Source organism: Lycorma delicatula, chromosome 2, assembly GCF_047948215.1.
Source record: "Lycorma delicatula isolate Av1 chromosome 2, ASM4794821v1, whole genome shotgun sequence".
Taxonomy (NCBI): Eukaryota; Metazoa; Arthropoda; class Insecta; order Hemiptera; family Fulgoridae; genus Lycorma; species Lycorma delicatula.
Window position 1 is genome coordinate 5,033,334 of NC_134456.1, and position 14,417 is coordinate 5,047,750.

At 29.8% G+C, this 14,417-nt stretch overlaps 1 protein-coding gene across 2 annotated transcripts in view; it reads right to left on the reverse strand.

Moving 5' to 3' along the window:
• Positions 1-14,417, reverse strand: part of LOC142320103 (uncharacterized) — a 157,604-nt gene that overhangs the window by 43,156 nt on the left and 100,031 nt on the right. For both annotated transcript variants that reach the window (XM_075357782.1, XM_075357781.1), the window contains exons 10-12: positions 12,143-12,244; positions 4,253-4,378; positions 2,168-2,376 (exon numbers count right to left, since the gene is read on the reverse strand). In XM_075357782.1, coding sequence (XP_075213897.1) covers positions 2,168-2,376; positions 4,253-4,378; positions 12,143-12,244 — 437 coding nt within the window. The remainder of the gene's footprint in view (positions 1-2,167; positions 2,377-4,252; positions 4,379-12,142; positions 12,245-14,417) is intronic.

Below are 14,417 nucleotides of genomic sequence, written 5' to 3' on the forward strand. Positions count from 1 at the left end.
TTACACTGATTTACAATGCAAAAAAAAGGTTGATAATTGAGTGGAATATACTGAAGAGCTGTACGGAGGAAATGAATAAGAAAATGGTGTAATAGAGGAAGAAGAGGAAGTCGAAGAGGATGAAAGGGGAGAAACAAGACTGAGATCTGAATTTAAGAGAACATTAAAAGATTTTAACGGCAGAAAGGCTCCTGGAATAGATGGAATACCTGTAGAATTACTGCACAGTGCATGTGAGGAAGCAATTGATAAATTATACAAACTGTTGTGTAATATTTATGAAAAGGGAGAAGTTCCATCAGACTTCAAAAAGAGTGTTATTGTCATGATACCAAAGAAAGCAGGGGGAGCAGAAAAATGTGAAGAATACAGAACAATTAGCTTAAGTTCTCATGCAAAATCTTAACTAAAATTCTGGACAGAAAAACTAAGAGGAGAGTGGAAGAAGTGTCAGAAGACCAATTTGGTTTCAGGAAAAGTATAGGGATAACGGAAGCAAATTTAGTGCTTAGATTAATAGTAGAAGGAAGATTAAAGAAATACTAACCAACATAAATGGCATTTATAGACTTAGAAAAGATATTTGATAATGTAGACTGGAATAAAATGTTTAGCATTTTAAAAAGTTTAGGTTTCAAGTATAGAGATAGAAGAACAATTGCTAACATTTACAGGAACCAAACTGCAACAGGAATAATCAAAGAGCATAAGAAAGGAGCAGTAATAAAAAAGGGAGTTCGACAAGGAAGTTCCCAATCCTCATTACTTTTTAACCTTTACATAGAAGAAGCAGTTAATGATGTTAAAGAACAACTTAGATTCAGTGTAAAGAAAAGATCCTTGTAAGGTGAAAAGATGCTACGGTTTATTGATGATATAGTAATTCTAGCAAAGAGTAAAAAAGATTTAGAAGGAACAATGAATGGCATGGATAAAGTCCTTTGCAAGAACTACCACATGAAAATAAACAAGAACAAAACAAAAGTGATGAAATGTAGTAGACGTAAAGTAGATGGATCACTGAATATAAAAATACGACAAGAAAAGACTATGGAAGTAAAACAATTTTTTAATTTAGAAAGTAGAATTACCAAAGATGGACATAGCAGGAGCGATAGAAAATGCCAAACCGCACAGGCAAAATGATCTTTAAGTCAGAAATATGTCCTTACATCAAAAATTAATTTAAACATCAGGAAAGTATTTTTTTTGTGTATGTTTGGAGCGTAGCTTTATATGGAAGTGAAACTTGAGAAGAAAAGATTAGAAGCTTTTGAAATGTGGTGCTATAGGAGAATGTTAAAAATCAGGTGGGTAGATAAAGTGATAAATAAAGAGGTGTTGCGACAAATTGATGAAGAAAGAAGCATTTGGGAAAATATATTTAAAAGAAGACACAGACTTAGGCCACATATTAAGGCATCCTGGAATAGTCATTGCTTTAATATTGGAGGGACAGGTAGATGGGAAAAATTATGCAGGCAAGCAATGTTTGGAATGTGTAAAACAAACTGTTAGGGATGTAAGATGTAGGGGGGTAGACTGAAATGAAATGACTGGCACTAGATAGGTAATCTTGGAGAAACTGCATAAAAAATCAATCATTTTTTTTTGTGCAGACAAAAGAAATTATCATAGCAGCTGATGCCATTAAACATGTTAGTAGACATACTTTCCATTAAAAAATCTGCTTTCATTTGCACACCACTTAATTCACTCTATGATTTAGAAAAGTCACACATCTTGTAACAATGGCAGCATTCTTAGGCCATTTGACACAAATGTGTCACATGTTTCATATAAAAGAAACAAAAGACAGTCATATAAAATAATAATCACTTGTAAAGTAAAGCTACATTAATAACTGAAGTTTAAAACTAAATCAAATCTGTCAGCCTGTATGGAAATGTTCATAAATAAAACATGACAATACTATTCCCAGAACAGATGATGGTCATTTGAGATTTTAAATAGATTGCAAAATAAAATTGATTTTAAATCTATCAAACTATGCTTTGTTTCAGAATGTACTTTCTATAATGAAAAGAATTTATATAAAGTTATGGTAGAACATTGCAGTAAAATGATTAGCAACAGAATAGGGTATCAATAATAAAAATAAACTACCCCTCAAACATTAAAATTAAAATCAATTGAAAAAACCTACCCAAAGAAGGTTGGAAAAGTGGAAGCAATCTCTTTATCTTCATAAATTTCACTACTCTCAGAATCACTCATAGATAATACATCATCATTATTTTTATATTTTTTTACATTACATTGTAAAATTTCATTAGATTCATCAGTACCACCAACATTATCACCACAAGCATTAGAATTCTTACAATATATATCGCTTCTGCACTGCTTTGATATCTGAAAAAATTTTAACTGTTTAAAATTACATTAGTTACATAATTAAAATTTATTCTTGAATCATAATTTTTTTAATTAAAATGTTTATAAAGCAAAATTTTTATCTATATTATTCCTAAAAACATATTTACAAGAGTCAAAAGTTCTCAGCCTGACAATGAAAAAAATTTTCAGTTTTTTTCAACATGGTCACTATGCACTTCGATATATTTAAACTAATGACTTTCCTATTTTTCAATAACCTTAATATAATGTGAATTGCCCGCGTATGTAAAATAAGTGATGCCTCAGCTTTGACCTCATCATAAAATGAATTTTCACCTAGCAAGCCAATTCTTCCGGTTTGGGAAAGGACAGACAGATGGTAAAACAGCTAGACTAACTCTAATATATAGAAACCAGCCTGCATTATTGACTACAATGATAACATGGGGGCTGTCAACAGAAGTGGCATGATGCTGAGTTCAGTAGAATGTGTCCGAAAAACAATAAAATGGAACAAAAAATTATTTTTCATACTGTTGATATTTCATTGTTAAATGCACATAGTTTGTACATGGTTAGCACTGGAAAAAAGACAACATTGGCCGATTTTCACCTAGGAGTTATTCATCAGCTGTTAGAACAACCCCACGTTGACAGAAGTTTTCAACATGGAGAAGATCCATGTGTTTGGCTAACTGAAAGACTCTTCCCTTTACTTGTTCCAGAAAACCTTAACAGGAAATATGCTATGAGAAAATGTTATGTTTGCAAAATTGGGCCACCACTTTGGCTAACTGAAAGACTCTTCCCTTTACTTGTTCCAGAAAACCTTAACAGGAAATATGCTATGAGAAAATGTTATGTTTGCACTCATACTCAATTGGAATGATACAAGAGGAGAGAATCATGCTACATGTGTGTTCAATGTAATTTATGGTTGTGTGCTTCTCCATACTTTGGAATTATCACACAAAAATAACATTTTAGATTTAAAAAACAAAATAGAGAAAAACAAAATAGTTTTTCTCTTGTAAATATTTTATTTGCGAATCCAGAAATGTATTAAATGAAATTTTGTTTATGTTTATAATAAAAATTGTTTTAAATTTTTTTACAGCTATATAAAGTAAAAAAGAAAAAAATAGTTTTAAATTTTAAATGGATTAAAAAAAAATATTCATTACTAGTGATTGTGAAGAGATAAATCATACAGAAAATGACTACATACAAGGTGAGTAATTTTAATAAAATAACCTAGTCTGAGTATGCATTAGGATTTACAGTATGTTAATCCCAAAAAGGTTAATGTTCCTATTTAAATTCAGGAAGAAATGAAAATTCTGGAAGAGTACCAGATCTGATCAGTATGGAAGGGTTGAAATCAGAATCTTTAATATTTCGTTTTTTTGCAATTATACTCTAAATATTTCATAAATAAGTTATTAATATTAAAAAACTTTATGGTGCATTTGAAATAAAAATTCTGTCAAGAGTAAAGCTAGGAATGTTATACAACCTTAGCTAGCTTTTTCTACTTTTCAATTTAATTTTCATTTTTTAATATCTCATATGTATCATAAATAATTACACAAATGTTTTAAAGTAATTCTTCTTCATGTATAAAATAGAAGCATTCTATTCCATAAATATAAAATTGTTTCTGTAGGTTAGTTTATTGTTATACATTAGCCACCTGATTTAATTCCAGTTCGTTGTTAGAATTTTTAGAAGCTCCAACTATACAGTTCATAAATAAATCCTTACTTACATTCCAACAAACAACAGGAATCTCCAACTAATTAATTTTAAATAAATTACATTTAATTTAAAAAATATTAATTATTATTATAATACTATCAAATAATTCCAAATACATAGTAAAATTAGTTACCTCATCGACTATTTGACTAATAACAACATTCTGTTTTTTTATTGTTTGAAGTGTTTCTGTGCTGACTTCTGAACGGGCAGAAGAATTAAAGGAGAGACATCCAATTCTATCACAATTGTATTCACCCTAGAGATTGAGAAAAGAAGCATTAAATTTACTGAATAAACTTACTTACTACACACAGAAGTGGAAAACAAAGTATGCAACAATTGTTATCAATTTCACAAGGTGTGTGTGTATGTATATACAACAAAAAAAAAAACTTTTAATGGGGCAAACAATAAATGCCAATCAAACATCAGTCTACTTCGACATGCCAGCAAATTCAACAATTAACACTGTATGTTATGAAACTGTTTGCTTGAATATTTGTGATTACGAAAAACAGTAATGTACAGTTCTGTTCACAGTATTTCTGGCAAAAGTTTCACTATTTTTGTATGTAAGAGAAAAACCCTTCCAACAGGTGAAAAATTACTTACTCGTGTCATTGTTAGATACCAAGAAAAAGAATGGATGAATAATGCGCTAGTTTTAGAGCAGATAATATGTGTGTGGAAGCAGCGAACTGGTGCTCTTTTAAAATTGATAAGTATTTTAGTGACTGACAGTTTTCAAGGGCATATAACAGACAATGTGAAAAATAAAGACTTTGAGAAAGTAAAAAGTGCAAGTTTGTATTCCTCTTGGAATGACATCAAACTCAAGCCACTCAGTGTTTGCATTAATCAGCCTTTCAAAGTCAAATTGAAACATTTTTATTCAGAGTGATGGTGACTGCAGTCCATGAAATGACTCCTACTTTTGCAGAGATTTCAGATACATCCATTCAATCAGAACATTATTTATAAAATGTAATTAAAGACATCACTTAATGCAAGATATTAAAATTGTAAAGGTACGTGTTTACCTTCTTATATATAGATACAAAGCAAGCCACTCTGCACTATTTAATTTGTTGATGGATAATGAAACTAATTTATTGATACTGTAATGAATTGTCTGAATAGTAGTTCATACTTGTTCACTAATCACATTTTTCTTGCACTTTACAACATATATTTTCTTAAGAGTAACAAATTTAATTTGTTAATATTATTATTTAATCTCTAATATTATTGACACGTTTTCTATACTTAAAAATATATGTTTATATTTTTACTGATGTGATTAGTACAACTGGATTCTTATTTATTGTATTTAGAGTACAATCAACTTAACATTGCATGTAGAAAAAATGTAAACTAAAGACTTCTAAATCATCAACTGATTCAATAACCATATTGTTGTAAGGCAGATGGGTTGTAAGCATTTATTACAACTGTTCATGTATTATATGTATTAAGCATTATAATTTTATTATTACTAATAAATATAACAAATTTTTATTATTGTTATTATTACTATTTGTATTCAATACAGATATTAATATTTAATTTTGCATTGTTTATTCACAGAATTTTCAGTTACCATTAAATTTATTTTATTAGGTCTTTTGCTATTTTATCTATCTTATTGTCTTTTTAGTATTTATTTTGCAATCGTTAAGACCGTAAATAAGAAAAAGTCCACAAAATATGGCAAAACTATACACGTATACTCATAACAAAGGAGCAAATATTATTAGCTGTATTATTAAATTCTTTAATGAAGAAAAGAAAAGGTTATTTCATTTACTTCAACTGAGACTGAAGTAGATCATTAGTTTACATTATTTCTGCATGTGAAGTTGATTACAATGTAGATTGGTGTTGACAGCAGAACTGAGCTCATAAAGTCCAGATACAATGTTAATTTGGTCATGCAGTACCAATAAATATCTCTAAAAGTTTTTTAAAATTTCTAGAACAAAAGCATGTTCAGTTCCAAACAAATTTTAGTTCAGTCAAATGTTGATATCTTAAATCTCATTTTAATATTAAAAACCTTAATAATTTTATTTCCTTTCCCAACTGTAAACTGAAACCTCTCTAAATAGGAAAATAATAAATATAATTAAAGAAAAAAATCACTAAAACACAAAAAAAACAAATAAAAACACAACATAACTACAAAAAAAAACTAAATAATTCAATTCAATTAAATTCATTGTCCAGTTCTTTGTTAATTTTCTTAATTTAATTGATTTATCCTTATAGCTTTTGATAATTATGGTATAGTACAGGAGTGGGGAACCTTTTTACTGTGGAGGGCCACAATCACCTCCAGCAGTATGAAAAGGCCACACAAGTTAATATATACTTACTGGTCACAGCTGTGATTTTTCTGATTTATTTTTACACAAATACCCATAATAAACTAAAATAAATACAATGTATATATTTTATTTATTTTAGATTAATAACACAAGTGTTAGTTATTTAATGAGATTTTTGAATCTGTTTTTTGTTTGCAAGTAATCAAATATTTGGTTCCAACTTTCTAAGTTGTAGCTTGAGTTAGTCTAAATGAGCATCAGTTATCTGTCGTTAAATGTTTATGCGCATATAAAAACATTGATTCACAACAGTAAGTACATCTAAAGCTAGAAATCAAACAGCGTGCATGTTGATATAAGTGAGAGTATTCAACTGCATTTTTCCAAACTTTAATCGGGTCTTTTTTTGCATCAAAAAGAGATTTCATAACATTATCTTCTCTCAATTCAATTAGTTACATTTGTAGTTGTTTGGGAGCTTCTGAGGTATCAATCAGATGTGGTTCAAAAACTAGTTTCATTCCAAGAGTATGTTCTTCAAAATCTGAAAATCTTTCTGCTTATTCTTTAATTAAGGAATCTAAGACAACTGTGTAATCAAAGGTTTCATGTTCATATTTCTATTCATATAAAATTATTGATAATTGCAAAAAGTGTTTTTCAGAGAAAACAAAGTTTTGAAAAATGTTATTTTTTCAAAACACGAGAATTTTTTGTCGTATATCATATATGTGTTTAGTTTTATCTTGCAGGGAAATATTTAAATCATTTTGCTTTTCCATAATATCAAACACAAATGCAGCGTTTCTACAAAATTCTTGATCTGATAATTTGCACGGTTTTTCTTGTTTCTTGTGAAATGTTAAGATTTGTTGTCATCAAGTTAAAACTTTAATAAAAATTTGTTATCGCACAAATAAAATGCAGCACTTGAGTTAAGTCTGTTTTAGCTGTTGTTCCATCTTTATAAAAATATACATCTTTATTTTCAATTACTTTGTAAAGTTGTTCTTTCACATTTTGAGCTAATTCGTGCTGTCTATCAGTTGTAGTTCTAAAAAGAGGTAATTGTTTGTATTTGTAAAGTTTTCCCAGATCTAAACAACCCACTGCTTCAACAATACATTATTTTATTACCTCTACATCAGTTAATGGTATAACCTTTTTCCAAATATATGTGCTATTTTGTAAGTAATATCAATTGTAGTAATATTTTTCATCATAAAAGCACTAAAAGCTACCTGTTGATGCATCTTCTTTTTTTTTTCAATTTTTGAAGTGCAGATTGGATGAGCTTCTGCTTCTAACTTGGCATATTTATATTCTTTATGAGTTAAATAATGCTGATTTGCATTGGATTCTTTTAAACTTGTAAGTTCTATATTACCCAACAAACACACCATTTTATCTTTCAGGGCAATAAAGACGTAATCCTGCTTCCACTCTATATTAAATGTTCTCTTTTCTTCATTCAACTTTCTTTTCTACACGATGGGCGATTAACATATTATTAAAATTTTTGTTTAAACAACTGTAAGCACAAATCTATCAGATGAATGACAAACAATCAAGAGATTTTAGACAAGAAGAAAAAAAACAATATGAGCACAATCGCATTGACAGCATCGGCATTGTGATTACAGTGGAGCAGGCCTATTGTGCAACTCCTATTGAAGCTCGCATACTCATGTATCATTGTTCAGTATACTCTGAAATGAAGATACATTGAATGACAATAGCTGGGCTGTTCGCGTATTTTCATGCTGATTTGAATACAGCCTAATAGTCATATCCTAGTATGTACACCTTACCTTCATTTCACATTTTATTTAAATGCGCCATGTCCACTAAACGAAGTAATTTTCCTTAACTTATGTTACAATTTCGCCCCGCAGTCTGTATTTAATAGGTCTTCATTGTCATAGTACGTATGCTTGTTTCAATCAATAATCAATAACACATTTCAGTGGTAACGCCAGCTGCATAAGCCTGCAGTTAAGACCACACAAGAACCTTAAAAACGTCATACGCAGCCTAAGTGTAGTATATTACTTATAGCATTTTTTTTCATTTTTTTTTTTTTGTTTGGGCAAATACAGATTTGAATTAAAAACAACTTTACTTTGCATTTTGTTTCCTTTTTTCCATTACATTTTCATTCTCTGATTTACTTCTTTCTGTTACGAAAAACTTTCTTTTCCTTTTTCCTCTCGTTTTTTCCTGAAAACTTGAAATTTTTCATTTTATTTCTGGTATATTTTAGTCAAAAATTTCTTCTTATTTAGTATTTAATTCTTTTGCACCTCTTTCGATTTTTCAAAACTAGTTACTTTGGTTTTTAATTTAGAAAGATATTCTTTGTAATAATCTTTGCTCATCCATTCTTTTAAAAATCCATAAAAGCCTATCTTTTTTTTATAGTTGTTATTTTTTTCAAATTTCTGGTAAATGTCTTCATTTAATCCTAAAGTATTTTGACTATTTTTACAATTAAATTCTAAAATCTTTCTTAAAATTTTCCTTTGTAAATATTTTTCCCAGTTTCAATTTTTTGACTAATCATTTCTGCAGCGTATATAAGCAATCAGGTTTAATGGTTGTGTTACAATGTTTAAATTTTCTGTTAAAAGGATTTTTTCTTTTGTATAGATATACATGGTGTGTTCAAAAAGTAACGAGAATTTTGAAATTTTGCAGGTTGTATTAGTCTGATTCTCGGGATTTTTTCATTGTTGTATTGGTAAAAATGTCTGAAAAGTATCTGTATATTTTTAGCCATATTCAATGTTTAGTCTGTTGTCAGTTGTCAAAAGGATAACACATGTTTTGGTAGAATCTGCAATTTTTTATTTGTATAAATAATCAATCAGAGAATTTGTATTAAATTTTGCTGTAAGAATGGAATAAAGTGTAGCAATGTTTTAAAAATGATAAATATTGCTTTTGGTGAGTCTGCTATTAATAAAGCAAAGGTTTACGAATGATAAAAGCATTTCCAAGAAGGTTGTGAACATGTTGAAGATGACAAGTGCCACGGACACCCCAGCACATCAACAATCGATGAAAACTTGGAAAAAATGATTATGAAAGTGAAAGTGAAAGAAATGATTATGAATGATTGCAAAATCACAACAAGAGAAATCGCTGATGATGTTGGGATATCAACTGGTTCATGTCATGAAATTTTTTTTGGATGTTTTGGGTATGAAATGTGCGACAGAAAAATTTGTTCCAAAATTGTTGAATTTCGAACAAAAATAGCGGCAAATGGAAGTTGCTCAGGAGTCGCTAAATGAAGTCAACAACGATGCAGAACTACTGAAACATGTCATAACTGGTGATGAAACATTGGTTTACGGATATGATGTAGAAACTAAGGCTCAATCGTCTCAGTAGAGGCATTCTGGTTCACCAAGACCGAAAAAAGCTCGACATATATGATCGAATGTGAAGGTTATGCCACCATGTTCTTCGATTTTAACAGCATAGTGTATCATGAGTTCTGCCACACGGTCAAATGATCAATAAGGAGTATTACCTACAAGTTCAACGCCATTTTTGTGAAGTAATCAGAAAAAATAGCTGGATTTGTGACGAAACAATTTATGGCTTTTGCACCACGATAATGTGCCTGCTCACACTTCATTGCTTGTTCATCAATTTTTAGCAAAAACAACACTGTAATGGTACCCCAGCCACCATATTCGCCAGACATGCCCTGTGTAACTTTTTTATTATTCTCAAAAATAAAGAGAATCTTAAGGGGCTGTCGTTTTACAAGCATAGATGAGATTAAAAGTGAATAGCTGAAAGAGCTAAACACCATTCCAAAGATCGTGTTCCAGAAGTGTTTCGGGGATTGGAAAAAGTGCGACATAAGTGTATAATATCTAATGGGGACTATTTTGAAGGGGATAAAATTAATTAACGAATAAATAAATTGTTTCCAAAAAACAAAAATTCTCGCTACTTTTTAAACACACCTCGTATAGCTGATAGGCTATTTTCATTTTACTTCTGTTTTCATTTCTGAGGTGAACCTTTCTAGGGTTAAATACAGTATTATTTCTCTTATACTCATATATTTAAACTTCTCAACTATTTCTATTTTAGTGTAGTTAGTTTTGGAGATTTGGGTTTATTATAAATATTTTTCAGAAAATCTATTTTTTTATAGAAAATCTGTAAGGCCATTTTTTCCGTAATTTCTTTTAACATTTCTGTTTGAATTATTGCTACTTCAAAATTGTTTGATTATTCATAATTATAAACCCAAACACATTTTTGTTTTATATGCCTTAACTGCAAGATGCAGCCGGAGTTACCACTGAAATGTATTATTGATTATTGACCAAAACAAGCATATATACTATGATATTGAAAGCCTATTAAATACAGGCTGCGGGGCAAAATGGCAACATAGGTTCAGGAAAATTACTTCATTTAGTGGGCATGGCACAGGTTTTAAATAAAATGTGAAATTAGACTGCCTGAAAGGCAATAAATCTATTTCTAGATTGTCCTTTTTGAAGCCTGATCTTGTTATTTCAACCTCAATTACTTTCAATGTTTTCCTCCATTCTTAACTATTTTATCTAGAATAGAGTTAAAGAGTATTTGAAATAATCCATCTCCTTGCCTTACACCTAGATTGATTTATTCTCCCATAAATTTAACTTTAGAAAGAGTATTAAAAATGTTTGTATAATATTTTTTATTTTATCATCTATGGCCATTTCTGTCAGAATACTGTATATATTTACATATACTCTTTTTTTAAATTTACTACAATGATACTTTACTAAGCAGTCAAAAAGTAAGTATACAAATTTTACAACACAATAATGTTTAAGCAGATTAAAATTTGGCATTTAAGCCTTTATTTGCAGTTTAAGCATTTTTCTACATATGATGGGTTCTAACTCTTTGTACACGATTTTGTTGGGCACAATCCACCATTGCCCATCTCTGGCACTTTTTGTTGATAAAGGTTCTTCCAATTCTTCATTCGATTTTCTGGAATCTGTAGGTCTTTGATTGTTCATTCAGGTGGAAGAGTGTTTCTACTGAATATGTGGCGTCTGGTTTTATATATTACATATTATAAATATTTATTACATATTATTTATATAGTATAATATATATAAATTATATTATATTTACATTGGTTTTATATATTGCCACTTCGGTTTGATTTTGGATTCTGTATTGTTTTTGTTCATGTGTGCAGTTAGGGCATTCCAGTGCTTCTGATCACATGTTATCTTCTAAGTGGCAACCCACCATATCCGAGTGCTGCCTTCTCTAAACTCTGGTGTTGCTTAGTTCAGCCAAAGAAGTATTCCTTACAAAACCTTTCATGGTTGACTGTCAAGAGGTCACCTGTGGTGGAAGGAACTATGTCCAAAATTAAAACTAGATGTGATCAAGTTAGGTGATAATAGGGTATGACTTGTTGATAGCAGTTGTGAAGTTTGTTTAGATTCAGTTCACCAGACAAATTTCTCTATTTGTTCCAGATATATCCAGGCGCACCTCATGGAGGCTTGATTTGACTTTTGTTAAAGTTATATATTTTGTATTATTACTGTTATTAACATTATGCTCTAGTCTATCTTTATAAGAGGGAAATCTAAAGTAAATAAACATTTAATAGAATTACTAGATTTAAATGTATTAATAAAAAATATAACCTCAGCTTCCATTTCATCTTTCAATGATTTGTGTATCATTTCCAATGGTAATCCTCTAACTGGTGTTTCACGGAAGTTGTCATATTCAAAAGATTCATTACTCTGTAATAATAATAATAATAATAATAATAATAATAATAATAATAATAGAATCAATCCATTTGAAGTGTTACAAAAAAACATAAGCTGGTTGCTTGACCAATTCCAAAAAAACTGAAACTTACCCACTTGTTTCCTACATGTCTCAGGACCTTAAAACTATCTTTTTTTAATTTTTGATTTAAGCAGTTTACTTGTGACAGCCATTTTTGTTATGGTGCACACACCTATTTTTATGATTGTAAGGGTTTACGAAAAAAATCATAACTAAAAAACTATTGGTCCTGGAAGGATGAAAAAAAAAAGAAGCAATTTATTCATATTTTCTCAAGGTAAAAGATTGATCTAGTGGTTTATTTACCTATCTCTTTTCTTTCTATGAGAAAATTACCAAAAACGTTGAACATGAAAAACAGTGAAATTTCACTGTTGGTAATTTTTTTCGAGGCAGGGATGGCATACACTGCTTGAATTATACTTTTACATGCAAGTATGTGGTAGTAGTTTTACCATCAATAATAATAATAATAATAGTGACATACTTACCACTAAATAGTGAAAACTAATACTTTTAAAAAAAAAAAGCTTGTGTGTACTTATGTACAAAAGAAGTTATACTTCTTTGGCATGAATAAAAAAAGAATTTTTTTATGCATTCAACAAATTTGAACCAAGTCAAACGATCGATAGATGACATTAAATACCATGAATAAACGTTTGAATAAATAACAATTAAATTAAATAAAATATTTATTTTATAAATTTTAAAAAGTATTGAAGTATTTGTTGTCATATAAAACAAAGGTTGTAGAATATATTTCGATTAGTTCCATTAATTCCTCAGAAGAAAACTGAATTGGCATGAGGGTTATCAGCGGCTTATGATACGAAAAATATGATACATATGGTTTTATTTTATCAGTACACTATTATCATTCGTAATGAACAAGAATATAGGGAAGAGAGAAGAGTATTTCAAAATGCATAGCGATAGAATCATTGTAATAAGGATAAAATCAAAACCTAAACCGACAATGATTGTTAACGTCTATATGCCTATAAGCACCCATGATGATGATGAGGTGTGTACATGAAGAAATTGACAAAGCAATTAAACACATAAAAGGAGATGAAAATTTAATAATAGTTGGAGACTGGCATGCAAGCATTGGAAAAGGTAAGAAAGGAAATACAGTGAGTGAATATGGGCTGGGCAAAAGGAATGAAAGAGGGGACCAACTTATAGAGTTTTGCATGAAGTATAATTTAGTAATTGCCAACACCCAGTTTAAAAATCATAATATAAGAATATACATATGGAAAAAGCCAGACAATACTGCAAGGTATCAGATAGAATATATCATGGTTAAGCAAAGATTTAGAAATCAACTTGATTCCAAAGCTTACCCTGGATCAGACATAGATAGCGACCATAATTTAGTGATAATGAAATACAGATTGGGGTTTTAAAAACCTGAAGAAAAGGTGTCAGATGAATTGGTGGAATTTAGAGAAGCTTGAGGAAGAGAAGGTAAAAAAGATTTTTGGAGAAAACATCGCAAGAAGTCTGAGTAAATAAGATAAAGTACAAAATGTAGAAGAATGGGAGAATGTTAAAAAGGAAATTCATAAACCAGCATAAGCAAACTTAGGCAGAACAATAGAAAACCTTGGATTTCAGGCGATATATTGTAGCTGATGGATGAACGTAGGAAATATAAGAATGCTAGTGATGAAGAAAGTAAAAGGAACTACTGATAATTAAGAAATACTATAAACAGGAAGTGCAAACTAGCAAAAGAAGAGTGGATTAAAGAAAAATGTTCAGAAGTGGAAAAAGATATGTACATTGGTAAAATAGACGAAGCATACAGGAAAGTTAAGGAAAATTTTGGGATTCATAAATTAAAATCTAATAATGTGTTAAACGAAGATGGTACACTGATTTATAATAAGAAAGGTAAATTGGGTGGAATATATTGAAGAGTTATATGGAGAAAATGAATTAGAAAATGGTGTTATTGAGGAAGAAGAGGAAGTCGAAGAGGATGAAACGGGAGAAAAAATACTGAGATCTGAATTTAAGAAAGCATTAAAAGATTTGAATGGCAGAAAGGCTCCTGGAATAAATGGAATACCTGCAGAATTACTGCGCAGTGCATGTGAGGAAGCAATT